The sequence below is a fragment of the Gopherus evgoodei genome, chromosome 7 (genome assembly GCF_007399415.2).
Source record: "Gopherus evgoodei ecotype Sinaloan lineage chromosome 7, rGopEvg1_v1.p, whole genome shotgun sequence".
NCBI lineage: Eukaryota > Metazoa > Chordata > Testudines > Testudinidae > Gopherus > Gopherus evgoodei.
The window spans coordinates 77,890,199-77,908,735 of record NC_044328.1 but is presented as its reverse complement, the minus strand read 5'-3'; the positions used below and the strand labels follow the sequence as shown (position 1 = coordinate 77,908,735).

The following is an 18,537-nucleotide window of genomic DNA, read 5'->3' as shown; positions in this document are numbered from 1 at the left end:
GTCTGAAAGATAATCGGGTCATTATGCGGTCCCTCGGATGCACACACCGGGAAGCAACGCAGACCCTTCCGGCCACAGCAACAACAGCAGCGCAGGCCGTATTCCCAGTTCCGCCAGCGGCAGGACCTTAACAGCGCCGCGGCAGGAATGGAAGGCGCAGACATTCGGGGAACCAGGGGGGCAGAACCAGGCTCCTCTAAGCCCCCGCCTGGGCCTAAGCCGTCATTTTGAAGGTGCGCCCGAGGGCGCAGTAACAGTTTCCCCTACGGATCCTTCCCCCCCCGTTTTCCAACCGCCTTTCGTTTTTCCTCCCGGCGTGGTCCCAAATAACATCGGACCGCTGGTCCTTAAGCACGGTGCGGACGGGATACCGCCTGCAGTTTGTGTCATTTCCTCCTTCCCGCCCCCCTTCCTCGTCCCTTTTCAGGGACCCCTCTCACGAGCAATTCCGTCGGCAGGAGGTGCGGACGCTCCTCAGCAAAGGAGCTATAGAGGCGGTTCCGGAAAACGAGAAAGGCAAGGGGTTTTATTCCCATTACTTTCTGATCCCCAAGGCCAAGGGAGGCCTCAGGCCTATCCTCGACCTGCGAGAGCTCAACAAATACCTGGTGAAGTTGAAGTTCCGCATGGTATCCCTGGGGACCATTATCCCATCCCTGGATCCGGGAGACTGGTACGCCGCCCTCGACATGCAAGGCGCGTATTTTCACATTGCCATTTGGCCACACCACAGACGTTTTCTTCGCTTCGTGGTGGGCCCCCTTCATTACCAATTTGCAGTCCTCCCATTTGGCCTATCCACGGCCCCGAGGGTGTTTACAAAATGCATGACAGTTGTTGTGGCGCATCTTCGGCGCAATCGTATCCACGTGTTTCCTTATCTGGACGATTGGTTGATTCGGGGCACGTCGGAACAACAGGTCTGCAGCCATGTCCGCGTGATCACCGGCTTGTTCGCCACTTTGGGCCTCTTGATAAACACGGACAAGTCCACCCTGACTCCCACGCAGAGGGTGGAATTCATCGGGGCCGTCCTGGACGCCACGGTGGGCCAGGGCCTTGTTTGCCATTGCAGAGGTTCCAGGCCTTGTCGGCGATCGTTCAAACGACTGCGGACAGCCCCCTTGACATCAGTGCGGACATGTCTAGCCCTGTTAGGCCCATGGCGGCTTGCACCTTTGTGACCGGTTTCGCTCGGCTCCGCATGAGGCCCCTCCAGTTGTGGCTCATCGATCATTACAGGCCGGCAAGACAGCCGCTAGACATGCTAATCACAATTCCCCAAAGGGTGTTTGATTCTCTAGCCTGGTGGCTAGACCAGTCCGTACTATGTGCGGGACTCCCTTTCCACCCACCTCAGCCCTCGGTGTCCCTGACAACGGATGCCTCAGATCTAGGCTGGGGGGCCCACCTAGGACCCTGAGAACGCAGGGCCTGTGGTCCCAGGAGGAGGTGGAGTTGCACATCAACATCGGGAGTTGAGAGCGGTCCGCCTTGCTTGTCAAACGTTCTGCCATCAGCTTCAGGGTCGTTGTGTCGCAGTGTTTACTGACAACACGACGACCATTGTACTACATCAACAAGCAAGGCGGCACCAGGTCCTCTCCCCTGTGTCACGAGGCGATGCGACTCTGGAAACTTTTGTGTAGCCCACTCCCATTCACCTCACGGCTTCCTTCCTCCCCGGGTACGGAACAAGCTGGCGGATCGATTGAGAAGATCCTTCCTGTCGCACGAGTGGTCCCTTTCGACCGGACGTCGCCCTCTCCATTTTCCGGAGGTGGGTTATCCCCGGGTGGACCTATTCGCGTCCAGAGGGAACAGGAAGTGCCAGGCGTTCTGCTCCTTTCAGGGCAGGGAGCCCGGTCGATAGCGGATGCCTTCCTTATTCAGTGGTCGACCCAACCTGTACTATGCGTTCCCCCGTTCCCTCTGGTCCACAGGGTCCTTCTGAAGGTGCGCAGGGACAGGGCTCACGTGAATCATGGTGGCCCCGGCGTGCCCAGGCAGCACTGGTACCCCATGCTGCTGGACCTGACCATAACCGACCCAGTTCCCCTGCCCCTTCATCCGGACCTGATACCCAGGAGCACGGGACCCTCTGTCACCCGGACCTGCAGTCGCTCCATGCTAGCGGCGTGGCTCCTGCGTGGCTGACCGTTCTGAGCTGCGCTGCTCCACACCGGTGAGGGAGGTGCTTTTGGGCAGCAGGAAGCCTTCCACGAGAGCGACATATTCGGCCAAGTGGAAGCGGTTCTCCTGTTGGTGTGTTGGAGAAGAATCTCCGCCCTATGGAAGTTTCGGTGGCCAATATCTAGACTACGTTTGGTCCCTCAAACAGCAGGGTCTGGCGATATCGTCGTTGCGAGTCCACCTGGCGCTATCTCCACCTTTCACCATGGGTGCGGATGGTCGCTCGGTCTTTTCTCACCCGACGGTGTCCTAGATTCCTTAAGGGGACTGGAACGTTTATACCCTAACGTCCGACTCCCTGCTCCAAACCTGGGATCTTAACTTGGTGTTGTCTCGGCTCATGGGACCCCCCTTTGAGCCGTTAGCTACTTGCTCCCTGCTTTACCTCTCTTGGAAGACTGCCTTTTTAGTAGCTATCACCTCAGCTAGGCGGGTGTCGGAACTCCGGGCTCTGGTGGTAGACCTTCCGTATACAGTCTTCCACAAGGGACCAGGTACAGTTGAGGCCACACCCTGCCTTTCTCCCCAAGGTAGTCTCTTCCTTCCACATCAGCCAGAGATATTCCTTCCGTTTTTTCCCGAAACCTCACTCCTCAGGCAGGGGAAGCAGCAGCTCCACTCACTTGATTCCGTAGGGCTCTCGCGTTCTATGTGGAGAGGACCAAGCCCTTCCGCAAATCCCCCCAACTTTTCGTAGCGGTAGCGGACCGCATGAAGGGGCTTCCTATCTCCTCCCAGAGGTTATCCTCAATGGGTAACGTCCTGTACAGGACCTGTTACGACTTGGCCCACGTCCCTGCGGGACGGTGTGACTGCGCATATCCACCAGGCGCAGGCGTCGTCGCTGGCCTTCCTCGCCCGTGTGCCCATCCAGGTAAAATCTGTCGGGCAGCGGACCTGGTCATCGGTCCACACCTTTGCTGCCCACTACGCCCTGGTCCAGCAGTCAAGAGACGATGCGGCCTTCGGATCTGCAGTGCTCCATGCCGCGACTTCTCACTCCGACCCCACCGCCTAGGTAGGCTTGGGATTCACCTACTGGAATGGATGTGAGCAATCACTCGAAAGAAGAAAAGACGGTTACTCACCTTTGTAACTGTTGTTCTTCGAGATGTGTTTGCTCACATCCATTTCCACACCCGCCCTCCTTCCCCACTGTCGGAGTAGCCGGCAAGAAGGAACTGAGGAGGCGGGCGGGCCGGCAGGGGTGTATATAGAGCGCACATGGCGGGCGCCACTCTAGGGGGCGACCTGCCGGCCCACTGGAGTTGCTAGGGTAAAAAAGTTTCTGACGAAAGTGCACGCGCGGCGCGCACACAACCTAACTGGAAGGATGTGAACAACACATCTCCACCAACAACAGTTACAAAGGTGAGTAACGTCTTTTACTGTTCCTTTTTTTCTAAAAGCAATGAACATTGTTATGAACACACTAAACCTCTCTGATAATTTAAAAGAATGTCTTTGTTTCAGTGAGTTAAATATGTAAGAATCTGGAATGCTGGCTTAAGATTTGGAGTACATTTAAAATATAAATTCAACTTAGAAATACTGATGAAGAAAATGTAAAACAGAGAAGAGCTGCATCTTGTATTCCATTATATGTAATGTTGTATCAGACAGGACAGCTGACTCACCCTTACTATGAAGTTTTTTGCAAATAAATCTCTGACAAACTTCAGAGCATATCAAAAAACCTGTGACTGACATTTTATTCCAAATTTTAGTGCTTTTAATTAGGTATTTCTTCATGTCCATTCTGCAATGAGGAAGAGTGCATGGAAGTCTCTGCGGGGAACTGTGACTCTCCGCCACCATGAGGCGGGCTGGGCATCTCATTATCCTTTGCTGTCAAGTCCCTCCTCCCCCTCCCCCACCAGGCTGTGAGCTTGGGCTGCCATCCGGCATAGGGGCACCAGTTTAATAATACTGCGTAGGGCCCCATAAATCCTAAGGACGGCCCTGATCGGAGGGCTATCTGCATGTGAATGAGGTGGTTGGTTGGTTGATTGGTTTGTTTTTTTGCCTGCATCCTCACCACAAAGGGGACGGTTCCAGCCTGTGTTGAATTGGAGCCAGGTTCTAACCTGGCCACTAGCTGGGCCAGCTAGCCCGGGTATAAAGCACCTCCAAACCCAGCTCTAAGGGTCTTGTGCAGAAATGGGGGGGGGGTTGGGCTAAGACTTGGGAAGGAGTCCAACTTAACTGTGCAGTGAAGACAGAGTGTGGCAGGCAGGCCAGCCAATTTGCCCCATCAGCATCTCTTCATGAGATTTCCTTAGTTCTGCAGCACCCATGGGCGTGCTAGACCCTTCACAAATTAAAGGAGCAGGTCTCTGCTGCAAAAAGCTTCTGATCTCAGAGATTCCAAGGCTAGAAGTGACCACTGTGATCATCTAGTGCAGGGGTGGACAAACTTTTTGGCCTGAGGGCCACATTGGGTATTAGAAATTGTATGGCGGGCTATGAATGCTCACAAAATTGGGGTTGGGGTGCGGGAGGGGATGAGGGCTTTGGTTGGGGGTGTGGGCTCTGGGGTGGGGCTGGAGATGAGGAGTTTGGGGTATAGGAGGGTGCTCTGAGCTGAGACCAAGGGGGATCAGAGCTGGAGCAGGGGTTGTGGAAGGGATTCAGGTTCTGCCTGGGGGTGTGGGCTCTGGGTGGGACTGGGGATGAGAGGCTTGGGGTGCAGGAGCGTATTCCATCCTGGGATCAAGGGGTTTGGAGAGCAGATGGGGATCAGGGCTGGGCAGGGGGTTGGGGCATGTGGAGAGGCTCAGAGGTGCAGGCTCCAAGCAGTGCTTATCTTAAACGGCTCCCGGAAGCAGTGGCATGTCCCTTCTCCGGCTCCTAGGCATGGAGCGCGCTCCCCCCCCCAGAGTGGGGTCGTGGTGTGGCCCCTGACCTAGCACCCCAGCTGAAGCGCCGGAACAGGGCCACGCCACGTAGTGCGGCTCCCGACCAGGCTTCCCAGTGTGGGAGCTCATGGACCAGCTTAAAACAGCTTGCGGGCCATGGTTTGCCCACCCCGATGTAGTGTGACCCCTTGTATAACACAGGCCAGAGAGCTGCCCCATAATAATTCGCACAGCAGAGCTTTTAGAAAAACAGCCCATCCTGAATTGTAAATTGTCAGGGATTGTTCCAGTGGTTAATTACTCTCACAATTATAAATTTACACCTTATTTCTGGTCTGGAATTTGTCTAGCTTCAACTTCCAGCCAATGGAGCATGTGTCAGCAGGGTCCACATGGACCTAGGCACACTCAAATTAAATGTTCATGAACCAAGCCACTAGGTGGGATTTGATGGAGGATGGGCTTTCCCGGGGAGATCCTGCCATGCATAAGGGGCAGCATGAGAGTGCGCAGGAGGCTTGTAAGGGAGATTCTGACAGCTGGGTGGTAGAAGTTGGGAATGCTGAAAGGCGGGGGTTAATGTTGCTGTCAGTTACTAGATCACTGAAGTATGGCAGCGATAAGTTAGGAAGGACCATGGGCTTGTCTCTACTGTCCATTTGTTGTGAGCAGAGCGTTTGGGGGACTTAAACTGAGGTTGGTCAGAGTGACAAGCCAGCAAGGCAACCTGAGCAGCTGTGTTCAGAATGGACCTGAGGCAAGCAAGGTGTGGTGTTTGGGGCCAGTGAGGAGGGGCAAGCAGTGGCTATGGTGTGACACATTGAGGGCTGGAGTAAGAGTTGTGTTGGTGACGAGGAAAGGCCAGTTTCAGAGATGCTGCTTTTTCTTACACAGCAGGGTTGGACATGCCCTGAATTTGTGGGTCAAGAGGGAAGGCCGAATCAGAGAAGTTACAGGCCTGAGTGACTGTGAGGATGAGGGTGTCCATGGGAACAGAGAAAACTGGGGAGCAGGGCACACAAACAGCTCAGCATTGGCCACCTGGTCAGGTGAGGCAGGGTGAATGGGAGAGGCTGTGCTTGAAGCTGAAGCCAAGGTTAGTGGAGCTGGAGGAGCCAGTGGAGAGAGTGGATGGGGAGTGATGTAGGCAGGGATCGGGGCAGGAGGATAGGGCCAGAGGCTGTGTTTTGGATAGCGGTGTGTTCCGTCGGGAGGGCAGGGGCAGGAGGTTACAGCAATCCTCACTGGAGACTAATTAGGATGGTGGCAGTTTATCAAAGATAAAGTTAGGTCCTAGAAATGTGGTGGCAGAAATAGCAGGATTTGAATTCTTGTTGGACTTTTCAGTGTATTTGTGCTGCTCCTAGTGCTAGATACGGTGGGGTGGGGGGAGCGGGTTGGTGAGGGGTGTGTCTCTTTTATAACATATGCTGCAATTGTGACATCACTTTATTAATGGCAAGATCCATTAGCACATGGAAATAACTTTCTAAGTGGAATCAAAATACTAGATTTCTTCCAGCCATCACTTGACAAATGTCTGTGGGAAAGTCCTGCTAGCCCTAAAGAGTTGGAGCGCCTGCCAGATGTGGAGGTGGGGTGGGGAGCTGGATATTTGGATCCAAACACCGATAGTAGCAAGTGTGTGCATCCCTGTCCATGTGGGCAGGGCTACAGGTATGGTTGACAGATCCCCTTCCAACAAGTTTTCTAGTAAGGAAGTAGTGTGGTAAAAGTTATTAGGAAGACAGGACAGACAATGAGGTGAGTGAGAACAGCTCTTTTCTCATAGGATTCTCCATTGTTTTTCAGATTGGAACAAGACTAATTCCTGGGATTTCTCAGCCGTGGCTGTCTGTCCCTCGTGAAGCTGCCCCCTCCCAGCCCATGCGGCTCTCCCCATGCCCCGAGTGTGCAACTGGTGCCGAACGCAATGTGTGTTTGTCAAACCATGGAAGTGGGCAAGTATGGCAAAAATGCCAGTCGAGCCGGAGAGCGAGGGGTCCTGTTGGAGCCTTTCATTCACCAGGTGGGCGGCCACAGCAGCATGATGCGCTACGATGACCACACTGTTTGCAAGCCCCTCATTTCCCGAGAACAGCGCTTCTACGAGTCCCTGCCCCGGAAATGAAGGAGTTCACGCCTGAGTACAAAGGTGAGCCCTAGTGTTGCTTGCACATGTAGCTTCCTACTCTGTGGGGCTCCTGCAGCTGGGGGCAGGTTCTGTTTGTCATTTCCTTCGCTACTGCTGCTCTCCCAGTGATTTGATGTGAACTGTGTGGTGGGTAGAGGTATTCTCAGAGTGTGTGTACAGGGCTGCGCGTGTGGCTGATGATCAAGGGATGATTCAGTGCCATGCCTCAGTCTGCCAAGAGTTCTGAATTAGCTCCTGACTGAGCATGTTCAGCATATGTGGATCAGCTGGCAAAGACCTGTTTTGAATCCTGCCCAGGGTTGTCCTCAGAAGGCTTGTCCTCCCACTCTTCACATTAAACAAGAAAGTTGTTAAATGGAGGCAATGGGTGCCTCTTTATGCAGCTGCATGCTGAGCGTGCTGGGTTTTGGCTTTCGTTGGGGAGAAATGAATATGGAGCTATCAGCAGGGTGAAGACCCTGCTTCCAAATGGCTGACAAAAGCGCACTGAAAGTGCTGCTTCCTCTGAATTTCCCCTAAGCTTCCCGCACTTCTCAACATTGCTCCTCATGGCATTCAGCATTGCTCCCCGTGGCACGCAGCATTGAGTGCAAATAGAACAGTGAAGTGGTTGCCTTTGCTTTGTGGACTTGACTGTATCAGCTCTTTTCAGTACTCTGCTTCTTAGGGGGTGCATCTATGGGAACAGACGTTGTGTGGAAAATGATATGAGCAAACTGCCAAGGCAGATGTTCTGAAGCTGGTGCTAAAAATGTGCATTCGTGGTTTTCCTGACCCACTTGCTGCTTGTGGATATTCAGGGGAATGGGGGCATTCGGTGGCAGCAAAGCATGTGGAGCTGTCACCCCCTCAGGCATGCGCCTGACCTGCTTTGCAGGTACCCTGCCTTCCTGGAGACATGAAGCGACTCTGTCTTGGGTGGGCTGAGCTGCGTCTATGCCAGAGTAAGGCAGTTAGATCGCTCCTTTGAGGAAGGACCGTTTCCTCTTGGCCTTTCTCAGTCTCCTCAGCATTACCACTCTAACACACAGTCTGGATGGTGGGACTAGGTCTGATTTAGAGATTCACCATGCCCTCCAGGTTCAAAAGTATGCTGGTGTGTGATTCGTGATAGTACGTTAAAGCTTGATGGATGTCTAGCTGGTCATCCCAAAGAGTTGGTGAAATCTTTACCCCTCCTCTATGTGCCACATTTGTCACTGAAAAACTATTCACAGATGTCAGCGTGAAAATGTTCACTTGGAACTGAGTTTTCTATCCCTCAAATGCAAATAGTCTCTAGGAGTCACCAGACTGACCAGGAGCAACAGTAATCTTTCAAAGTGGACAAAAACTAAAACTCGCTCTGGTTTAAGTCTTCCATCTACCCGTGGGGACATGTGGAATTGCCCTTCCCTGTGGATTGGCTTGGCGGAGTTAGATTTGCATGTATGTAATGTCAGTGGAGGAGGATGTTTATTTTTAAGCATTTTTAAAATTTGTAATCAGTTTAAATTTTCCCGTTTGTGGGAAATTGAGGGAGTCACGTTATTTAGTGACAGTAGATATTGAAGTTCAAAAGATTAAAGCTTTGTATTGATTCGAACACGCACTGTCAACATCGGATGTCAGACTATCCAAAGGAAATAGCCTTACATCAAATGCAAAGCTTTCAAGCAGCTGTTTCTTACGTTGCTGAGCTGTAAATGTCTGACTGTGGATGGCAATATATTTTCATTGGTTTGTGTGTGTAGGGGAAACATAAAAACCAGCTCCTTCCACGCCTAGAGGTAGGTTACTACAGGTCACCTCTTCCAGCCTCAGGTGGAAGCTTGAGTCGAGACCTGTGGGGAAGGGAGGTTTACAGCAGCAAAAGCATCCCCTTTGGCGCATGTCAGTACACCTCCTTCAAAGCTACTTTCTCAAGCCAAGGGGCAGGACTCTTGCCAGCTAAAACTCCTAGTTCCCCTCACTGCCCCCTTCTCCTCCTTCCACCCCCCACTCTGGTCTCTGCCTGGCCCAGACTCTTTGGGACACACATGCTTTGCATGGCATGTGCAGACTTTGGCTTCTCTTGTCCCCTTCCTGCCTGCAGACTTATTACCGTAACTCCATCAATTGACTGCTGCACAACAGGCTGCCTGCTCCTCATGCCCCTCGGGAGTGGGAGTCCAGAACCCCAGGCTGGCATGCTTAAAAGCTGAGAGTTGCTGCTTTAGTCTGCCCAGGTACCCCCAGAGAGTGTTAGTGTGCTAAGGGGAAGCAGGCAGACTTACAAACGTGGGGCATACCCAGCTCAGGTGCTGCTTCTCACAGTCATGCCTCCATGAGGAAATCTTCATCTAACATGCTGGACACAGGGCTGGCTTCTCTGTGATTGTGCACCTGGTAACGAGGCAGAGTTGACAAATGCAAACAGCAATCCAAAAACATGTCTATTTTCCCCCCTTTTTATCAAATTTTGGAAAATTTCACCCAGCTCTGGAAACAAGGAGAGACAGCTCAAGGGGTGAGTGCAGACTCTCCTAGCCAGCAGCGATTACTACCCTGTAAGGGCTTCTACACAGGCCCCAGCCAGGGTCCCACTTGGCAGTCTGAAGAGGAGCCCTGAGTTGGAGCTGTATGGTGGCATTCCCGCTTCCTGTTGCCATCCCTGCAGGGTGGAGTTACTATTGGGAGAGGGGCAGTTCTTAACTGGGTATTTCCAGAGTCTATAAGTTTAATGGCTTTCTCCGTGTTGCACTAACACTCCATGTGGGGATACTAGAGGCATTTCCGTGCAAGTGATACTGTGCAGCAACCTGGGTTGTAACTCTGCCATGCTGCAGCCTGCCACGGCGCCAAGTGTCTGCGTGGACCCAGCCGCCACAGTGCTAACAGCTGCCTCGTGCACTTTGCTGTAGAGCCGGCTGAAGCAGCATTACATTAGAGTGCCCTTTTTAATGCACAGCAGCAGGTTCACCCAGACAGTTAGTGTGCAGCACACCGGAGCGCCCTAGATTTACCACACCAGCTTGCCGCACAGTCACTGCCCAGGTAGACGTGCTGAAGTGAGCAGCTCCTGACTTTCTAATTCCTGAGTATGGGGGCTTAGAGTCCAATGCCCCAGTGGGCACTGGGAGCTTGACTGCTTAAGCCACAGCCCCACTAGGGAGAACTTGTGTGCACAATGGCACTTAAGGAGACATCCTTGCCAATTGCTGTGGACAGTTGTTGCATCAACTCCAGTTCCAGCTGCAGGCCTGCCACATTATTAACACCCCCAAAGCACCCCTGGCGCTTGGTGGCAGGGGACTGTGGTGGCCTGTGCATGGAGGCTGCCTCGGGCACAGGAGTGCCATGACCCACAGTAAGATTGCATCTCCAGGAATGCCGGCTCAGTAATTGGCTTGGTGTGCCCAGGTATAACCCAGTGGCTCTTCTCCCCACAAACCTTAGAAAGCTCCTCTGCCCTAATCCACCAAAACTAGCACAGGGTGCCAGAATAGGCTTCGGAAGCCCCATGGCCAGCAGCCAAACTAGCCAATTCGACTCCTGGGCAGCCCTTATGAGTCTCCAAAAGCCATGGGAACCCCAGTGAGCCCCATACTGGTGAGGGTGGCCCCAGCACCTCACAAGGCAGGTAGTTCTTGTATCTATGTCCTTCCTCTCACTGCAGGATCTTAATGCCTCCTAGCCACTTCCAGCTGTAACCTGCCAACACCTGGGAAAGGTGGGGAGCTGTTACCCTCTGTACAGAGGGCCTGAGGCCCAGAGAAACCAAGGCCACCTCCAAACATTTTGGTCTAAATGACTTACCCAGCATCAGGTTGAAAGTCTGTGTCAGGGCCCGCATTTGAACCCAGCTCACCTGGGTCCCAGGCCAATGCGTTAAGAGGTTTTTAAGGCCTGGCTTAACAAAGCCCTGGCTGGAATGATTCAGTTTGGGTTTTCTTGCTTTGAGCAGGGGGTTGGACTAGATGATCTCCTGAGGTCCCTTCCAGCCTGATATTCTATGAGTCTACGATCAGGATTCTGGGGCTGAATTCCTGACCTGTACAAGATGTGTAATCCAGGGGTTAGACAGGATAGACAAGCAATAGATTTAGCACATTCACTCCCAAAGGCAACATGGATGAGACCTGGGTTCTTTCCGCAGCTTTACCGGAAGTGACCTGCAACCTCAGTTGTTGTATATCTTAAAATTAGGCAGTGGGGTAGGATAGCTGCCTGCTTCTACAGTAGGATATGAGGCCTCAGTAAAAAGGGCTGTTCTTCTTCGAGTGATTGCTCATATCCATTCCAGTTAGGTGTGCGCGCCGGTCGGAAACTTTTACCCTAGCAACTCCAGTGGGCCGGCAGGTCGCCCCCTAGAGTGGCGCCGCCATGGCGCTTGATATATACCCCTGCCGGCCCAACCGCTCCTCAGTTCCTTCTTACCACTGTGTCGGTCGTTGGAACTGTGGAGCACGGCTTTGCTGTCTTCCACGTCCCTAGCTCTCCTTCGTTGTATAGTTCACAGTTGTAGTTAGTAGTAAATAGTTGTTAAGTATAGTCAGTTAAGTAGTATATTGTAAATAGTTGTAAATAATAGTTGTAAATATTTGTTAGCCGGTTTGGGCCGTAGCCCTACCCGGCACCCGGCCCATGCCTGGTTCGCCGGGCTTCAAGCAATGCACGGCCTGTAAGAAGCCGATGCCGACCAGCGATCCCCAGGATGTGTGCCTAAAGTGCCTGGGGGAATCGCACATCTTGGACAAGTGCCGCATTTGCAAGGCTTTTAAGCCTAGGACAAAGAAGGAGAGAGACCAGAGACTGAGGACTCTCCTATGGAAGCAGCACTCAACCCGGCAGCTTCACAGACCGTCACCTCTACACCGGCACTGGACCGCACCAGCATCGGAAAGACTCCCCGGCAACTGACCTTCCCCGGCACCGGGTCCCAAAGCAAGGCCCTCGAAGTCTGCAACTCCATCCAAGCAGACTCGAGTGGAGCGCCCGGCACCTGCCTCGGCCGCGGCACTACCGACAGGGATCCCGTCGACTCCGGGCCCGGAGGGTCCATCGAGTCCGGTCCCGCCTAGCTCCCCCATAAGATCTGGCATTGAGCTATTGGTCCTGTCAACGCCGGAGACCTTTGCCTCGGCACGGGACCTAATCGCTCTAACTGAGCCAACTCAGCCTCCACCCCCGGTACCTCCGGTGCGGGTTGTGTCCAAAGGCAAGCCGACGATGAGAGCGCCGTCTCGGGACTCATGCTCGCTGTCGAGGTCCCGTCACCGTGGTCGCTCCAGATCCCGGCGCCACTCGCAGTCCCGGCACCACTCCCCTCGGCGGGTACCGGTCGCGACTCGCGGCATCGGTCATCCTCCAGGCAGTCCCGGTCTGGTTCCAGTCACCGATACCGGCACCGGGACTCTAGAGCCGTTCCCGCCGTCGATCAACTCCCCGTCGACCTCCCGGCACCGAGCTGGTGGCAGGTCCCGGTCCCAGTCGACCTCCCGGCACCGCGTCGGTGGCAGGTCCCGATCCCGGCACCAAGTCAGCGGCCGGTACCGGTACCGGTCCCGATCCCGGCACCGAGTCCAAGACAGACCCCGGTCCCGATCCCGGCACCGGTATGACTCCCGGTACCGGTCCCCAGCACCGAGAACATCTTCGGCGCCAGGACGAGGGGATTCCTATCAGCCGCGTTCGGCCCCTCCATGGCCTTCCAGACAGCCGTCTGTGTCGTCGCAGGCGGACAGTGTTTATGCACTGGGCACAGACAGGCACGCGGCCCTTTTTCAAGACCCTCCTCAACAAGACCAGGGACCACAGCAGTGGGGGTTCTGGACACCCTGGGCGTATCACCAACAGGGCCCCCAACAGCTTCCTCCTAGGCCTGCGACGACTGAGCACAGGGCGCCGGAGGCATCGCTGTCTCCCGCCCCCCCCCGGACGGGGAGGACAGGTCAAAACAGCAGGACCCTGAGCTCCCTCCGGAGTCAGAGGCGCGGGCTCAGACAGACCCCCCGCTGGACACTCTCTTGCTAGGGATCTCCTCATCGTCTTCTCCCGATGAGGCTGTGGCAGGCACTTCTTCCACCAGCCCTCCCCCACTCGATCTCAGGGCACACCTGGACCTCCTCAGGCGCGTAGCACAGAACTTGAGCCTGCAAGCTGAGGAGGTCTCTGAGATCGAGGATCCCGTCGTGAGCATCCTCTCCTCAGATGCTCCCACCAGGGTCGCCCTGCCCTTTATTCGGACGATCCAGGCCAATGCCAATACAATCTGGCAATCGCCGGCCTCCATCCCCCCTACTGCACATGGCGTGGAGCGGAAGTACATGGCCCCCTCCGAGGGCTATGAGTACCTCCATGTTCACCTGACACCGTGCTCCCTCGTGGTGCAGTCGGTGAACAAGAGGGAGCGTCATGGACAAGAGGCCCCAGCTCCCAAATCAAGGAGGCCAGGCGTATGGACCTCCTCGGCTGCAAGATCTATTCGGCGGGGGCCCTTCAACTCAGGGTTTCCAACCAGCAAGCCCTCCTTAGCCGCAACACCTTTAACTCTTGGGTGGCCTCGGATAAGTTTAAAGAGCTGTTGCCACAGGAGGCGCATCAAGAATTTGCGGCAATTCTTGACGAGGGCAAGAAGGTCGCGAGAACCTCGTTGCAGGCCTCCTTGGACGCAGCGGAGTCGGCCGCTCGTAGCCTCACCTCAGGGGTTACAATGCGCCGCATCTCCTGGCTTCAGGTTTCTGGCCTTCCACCGGAGCTCCAATACACCATCCAGGACCTCCCGTTCGAAGGCCAGGGCCTGTTCTCGGAGAAGACAGACCCCAGACAAAAAAGTCTGAAGGACAGTCGGGTCATTATGCGCTCCCTTGGGATGCACACGCCCGGGACACAATGCAGACCCTTCCAGCCGCAACAACAGCAGCAGCGCCGGCCGTACCCCCAGTTCTGCCAGCGGCAGGACCTCAATAGGCGCCGCGGCAGATATGTCAGGCGCAGGCAGTCGGGGAATCAAGGGGGGCAGAACCAAAGCTCCTCCAAAGCCCCACCTGGACCCAAACCTTCGTTTTGAAGGTGCGCCCGCGTGCGTAGTACCAGTTTCCCCCACGGATCCTTCCCCCCCGTTTTCCAACCGCCTTTCATTTTTCCAGCAGGCTTGGACCCAAATAACATCTGACCGCTGGGTCTTACGCACTGTGCAGACGGGATACCGTCTTCAGTTTATGTCTTTCCCTCCCTCCCACCCCCCCACCCTCGTCCCTCTTCAGGGACCCCTCTCATGAGCAATTCCTCCGCCAGGAAGTGCAAACGCTCCTCGACCAAGGAACCATAGAGGCGGTTCCGGAGAACGAGAAGGGCAAGGGGTTTTATTCCCGCTACTTCCTCATCCCCAAGGCCAAGGGAGGCCTCAGACCTATCCTCGACCTGCGGGAACTCAACAAACATCTGGTGAAGTTGAAGTTCCGCATGGTATCCCTGGGGACCATTATCCCATCTCTGGATCCTGGAGACTGGTACGCCGCCCTCAACATGCAGGACGCTTACTTTCATATCGCCATATGGCCACACCACAGACGTTTCCTTCGATTCGTGGTCGACCGCCATCATTACCAATTCACGGTCCTCCCGTTTGTCCTCTCTACGGCCCCAAGGGTATTCACCAAATGCATGGCTGTCGTTGTCGCACATCTTCGGCGCAGTCGCATTCACGTGTTCCCTTACCTCGACGATTGGCTGATTCAGGGCACGTCAGAGCTGCAGGTCCGCAGCCACGTCCGCAGGATCACCGGCCTTTTTACTACCTTGGGCCTCATGATCAACGTGGACACGTCCACTCTGCTCCCCTCGCAGAGGGTAAAGTTCATTGGGGCCGTCCTGGGCTCCACCTTGGCCAGGGCCCTTCTGCTGTTGCCCAGGTTCCAGTCGCTGTCGGCCATCATTCAGCGCTTGCTGGCGGCCCCCCTGACCTCTATAAGGACATGCCTAACCCTGTTAGGCCACATGGCGGCCTGCACGTTTGTGACAGGTTATGCACGGCTCCGCATGAGGCCCCTCCAATCTTGGCTCATCGCGCAATACCGGCCAGCCAGACAGTTGCTAGACACGCTTGTCACAATCCCCCAGGGGGTGTTGGATTCCCTCGGCTGGTGGCTAGACCAGTCCATCGTTGTGTGCGGGGCTCCCATTTCACCCACCCCAACCCTCGGTGTCCCTAACAATGGATGCCTCAGATCTCGGCTGGGGGGCCCACCTGGGAGCCCTGAGGACACAGGGCCTGTGGTCCCCGCAGGAGGTGGATTTACACATCAACATGCGGGAGTTGAGAGCGGTCCGCCTTGCTTGTCAAACGTTCTGTCATCAGCTTCAAGGTCGTTGTGTCGCGGTATTCACCAACAACACGACGACCATTTACTATATCAACAAGCAGGGCGGCACCAGATCCTTTCCCCTATGTCACGAGGCGATACGACTCTGGGACTTTTGTATAGCCCACTCCATTCACCTCACGGCTTCCTTCCTCCCCGGAGTACGGAACACCGCTGGCGGACCGCCTGGGCAGATCCTTCCTCTCAGCCGGACGTCGCCCTCTCGATCTACTAGAGGTGGGGTTGTCCCCGTGTGGACCTCTTCGCGTCCAGGGGGAACAGGAAATGCCTGGCGTTCTGCTCCTTTCAGGGCCGGGAACCCGGGTCTATAGCGCACGCCTTCCTTATTCCGTGGACGACCCATTTGTTCTACACGTTCCCTCCGTTCCCTCTGGTCCACAAGGTCCTTCTGAAGGTGCGCAGGGACAGGGCCCGCTTGATTGTGATAGCTCCAGCGTGGCCCAGGCAACATTGGTACCCCATGTTGCTGGATCTAGCCATAGCCAACCCAGTCCCCCTGCCCCTTCACCCAGACCTGATCACCCAGGACCACGGCAGTCTCTGTCACCCGGACCTCCAGTCGCTGCACCTCGTGGCGTGGCTCCTGCGTGGCTGACCAGATCCGAATTACGCTGCTCTACCCTGGTACGGGAGGTGCTCCTGGGCAGCAGGAAGCCTTCCACCAGAGCGACGTACTCGGCCAAGTGGAAGCGTTTCTCCTGTTGGTGCACGGAGAGGGGTTTCCTCCCTATGGAAGTTTTGGTCGCCAATATTTTGGACTACATTTGGTCCCTCAAGCAACAGGGCCTGGCGATATCGTCCCTTCGGGTTCACCTGGCGGCTATCTCCACCTTTCACCCGGGTGGGGATGGCCGCTCAGTTTTCTCTCACCCAACGGTGACTAGATTCCTGAAGGACTAGAATGTCTCTACCCCCAGGTTCAACCCCCTGCCCCTACCTGGGATCTCAGCCTGGTTCTGGCTCAGCTGATGGGGCCCCCCTTTGAGCCGTTAGCGACTTGCTCCCTGCTCTATCTTTCTTGGAAGACTGCCTTTTTAGTAGCCATCACCTCAGCTAGACGGGTGTTGGAACTCCGGGCCCTCACAGTAGACCCCCGTATACGGTCTTCCATAAAGATAAGGTACAGCTGAGACCCGCACCCTGCCTTTCTCCCCAAAGTGGTCTCAGCCTTTCACGTCAATCAGGAGATCTTCCTCCCTGTTTTTTTCCCAAAGCCTCATTCGTCACGCAGGGAGCAACACCTCCACTCACTTGATGTCCGTCGGGCTCTCGCGTTTTATGTGGACAGAACCAAACCGTTCCGCAATCCCCCAGTAGCAGTAGCGGACCGCATGAAGGGGCTTCCCATTTCCTCGCAGAGGTTATCCTCGTGGGTAACGTCCTGTTCAGGACCTGCTATGACTTGGCCCACATCCCTACGGGCCCGTGTGACTGCGCACTCTACCAGGGCGCAAGGCGTCATCGCTGGCTTTCCTCGCCCGTGTGCCCATCAAGCAGATCTGTCGGGCAGCGACCTGGTCATCGGTCCACACCTTTGCTTCCCACTACGCCCTGGTCCAGCAGTCCAGAGAGGACGCGGCCTTTGGATCTGCAGTGCTCCATGCCGCGACTTCTCACTCCGACCCCACCGCCTAGGTAAGGCTTGGGATTAACCTAACTGGAATGGATATGAGCAATCACTCGAAGAAGAAAAGACGGTTACTCACCTTTGTAACTGTTGTTCTTCGAGATGTGTTGCTCATATCCATTCTACACCCGCCTTCCTTCCCCACTGTCGGAGTAGCCGGCAAGAAGGAACTGAGGAGCGGTGGGCCGGCAGGGGTATATATCAAGCGCCATGGCGGCGCCACTCTAGGGGGCGACCTGCCGGCCCACTGGAGTTGCTTGGGTAAAAAGTTTTCGACGAGCGTGCACGCGCGGCGCACCCGCCTAACTGGAATGGATATGAGCAACACATCTCGAAGAACAACAGTTACAAAGGTGAGTAACCGTCTATTCGTGTAGGGCTCGGAAATATTAGCAGCAGCCAGTGGAATAGGAATCTTAAACTCGGACTGCGGGGTCCCAGAGCTGTTGTGGCGTGCAGCACAGTTCCCTGATTGCATCTGTGCAGTATTGCTACAAGCTGGGTCACTCTTAGTGGCTGAGTGTGTAGAGCCAGACACAGTCTCATGGAGCACTAGAAAAAGTCATTTCTGGAGCTGAAGACTTAGCTCTCGCTGGGTACAGACCAGGGGTAGGAGTGTTGTGTGAATCTTTCCTCCTGTTCTCCCTCTCTCGGACAAAGCTCTGTGTTTAATGGGGCTGTATCACAGCAACCTCTTGACCAAATGCCCCACATTTACCTCATGAACTCTCCCTAAGACCTGAAATGCAATGTCCATTTTCAGTCAATTAGTTTTCAACCCTATTTAAATCAGGGCTTGAACAGAAACTCTGTTGTCACCCTCACTATGGAGTTGCTAGCATAACTAGGATAACTCCCAGAAGGGGGTGTCAGGCATGTGCTGCCTCTGCTTGCTTCCTCATGCTGCTGAAAGGTAAAATGTCCATTGTAACAATCTATCCCAATTTGGACTACAAAAGCCAAGCCAGGAGACCAGAGATCCCAAGTGGAAATGCTTAATTCACTACCATGGACCCTTCTCTTGGTTCTCCAGTGATGGGCACATGTCTGTTATCGCTTGCTGTCAGAGATAGGCACTCATTTAATTAGATATACAAAAAGGTGCGTTAATGCTCTTTACTGAGTGAACTGGAAACCTGAATTGCTGATGACTTCTTCGAGCAAGAGCTGTGAGGGGTGCTGTTCAGAATGCCTGAGGTGAATTTTACCTGTCATCCTCCTAGAAGGGGACTGGAAAAGCACCTTACTGAACTGAAGGCATCCATAACTATTTGTAGTAACCATCTGAGAGATGTTGCACCAACCCTCCCTAGGGCCCCTCCCATGGCAGTGTCAGTTTGGGAGTTGCTAGTGTTTGGT

General features: G+C 54.7%; 1 protein-coding gene across 1 annotated transcript in view; it reads left to right on the top strand.

Annotated features, from left to right (window-relative positions):
• The window catches only part of IP6K1 (inositol hexakisphosphate kinase 1), a 114,204-nt gene that overhangs the window by 85,270 nt on the left and 10,397 nt on the right, over positions 1-18,537 (top strand). Inside the window, 3 exon segments of the mRNA XM_030570645.1 lie at positions 6,864-7,168; positions 7,171-7,206; positions 7,343-7,373. Of these exon segments, the coding sequence (XP_030426505.1) occupies positions 6,985-7,168; positions 7,171-7,206; positions 7,343-7,373 (251 nt within the window). The 5' untranslated portion in view covers positions 6,864-6,984.